The sequence below is a fragment of the Onychostruthus taczanowskii genome, unplaced genomic scaffold (genome assembly GCF_017590055.1).
Source record: "Onychostruthus taczanowskii isolate IOZ18803 unplaced genomic scaffold, ASM1759005v1 scaffold748, whole genome shotgun sequence".
NCBI classification, from domain to species: domain Eukaryota; kingdom Metazoa; phylum Chordata; class Aves; order Passeriformes; family Passeridae; genus Onychostruthus; species Onychostruthus taczanowskii.
In genome coordinates, this window is record NW_024505317.1 from 1 (window position 1) to 987 (window position 987).

The 987-nt window shown below is 62.5% G+C and overlaps 1 protein-coding gene across 1 annotated transcript in view; it reads right to left on the bottom strand.

Moving 5' to 3' along the window:
• Positions 1 to 29: 29 nt before the first annotated feature.
• Positions 30 to 987, bottom strand: part of BCKDK (branched chain keto acid dehydrogenase kinase) — a gene marked incomplete at both ends in the record, with an annotated part of 7,959 nt that continues 7,001 nt past the window's right edge. The window contains one exon of the mRNA XM_041422815.1: positions 30 to 69. Within this exon, the coding sequence (XP_041278749.1) occupies positions 30 to 69 (40 nt within the window). The remainder of the gene's footprint in view (positions 70 to 987) is intronic.

Sequence of the window (987 nt, forward strand, 5' to 3'; positions counted from 1 at the left end):
GTGACACAGGTGACACAGGTGAGACAGACAGGTGTGCCAGCACTGCACCTTGCCACTGCACACCTGGATCTGCACAGGTGAGACAGCTCTGCCCAAGCGTGCCCAGGTGTGTTTACTGCTGCAGGTGTGCCCCGGTGCCCCCAGGTGTGTTCCTCACCCCCAGGTGTGCCCAGGTGTGTGCCCAGGTGTGTGCAATGACTCTCAGGTGTGCCAGATGCCCCCAGGTGTGCCCAGGTGTGCCCAGATGTGTGTAATAACTCTCAGGTGTGCCCAGGTGTATCCCAGGTGTGCCCAAGTGTGTGTAATGACTCTCAGGTGTGCCAGGTGTTCCCAGGTGTGCCCAGGTGTGCCCAGATGTGCCCAGGGGCCCCCAGGTGTGCCCAGGTGTGTGTAATAACTCTCAGGTGTGCCCAGGTGTGCCCAGGTGTGCCCAGGTGTGCCCAGGTGTGTGTAATGACTCTCAGATGCCCCCAGGTGTATCCCACGTGTGCCCAGGTGTACCGCAGGTGTGCCCAGGTGCCCCTGGTGTGCCCAGGTGTATGCCCAGGTGTGTGCCCAGATGCCCCCAGGTGTATCCCAGGTGTGCCCAGGGGTGTGCAATGACTCTCAGGTGTGCCAGGTTTCCCCAGGTGTGCCCAGGTGTATCCCAGGTGTGCCCAGGTGTGTGCAATGACTGTTAGGTGTGCCAGGTGCCCCCAGTTGTGCCCAGGTGTGTGTAATGACTCCCAGGTGCCCCCAGGTGCCCCCAGGTGTGCCCAGGTGTGCCAGGTGTGTGTCCAGGTGTGCCCAGGTGTGCCAGGTGTGTGCCCAGGTGTGTGCCCAGGTGCCCCCAGGTGTGCCCAGGTGTGCCCAGATTCCCCCAGGTGTGCCCAGGTGTGTGCAATGACTCTCAGGTGCCCCCAGGTGCCCCCAGGTGTGCCCAGGTGTATCCCAGGTGTGCCCAGATGTGTATTATGCCTCTCAGGTGCCCCCAGGTGTGCCCAGGTG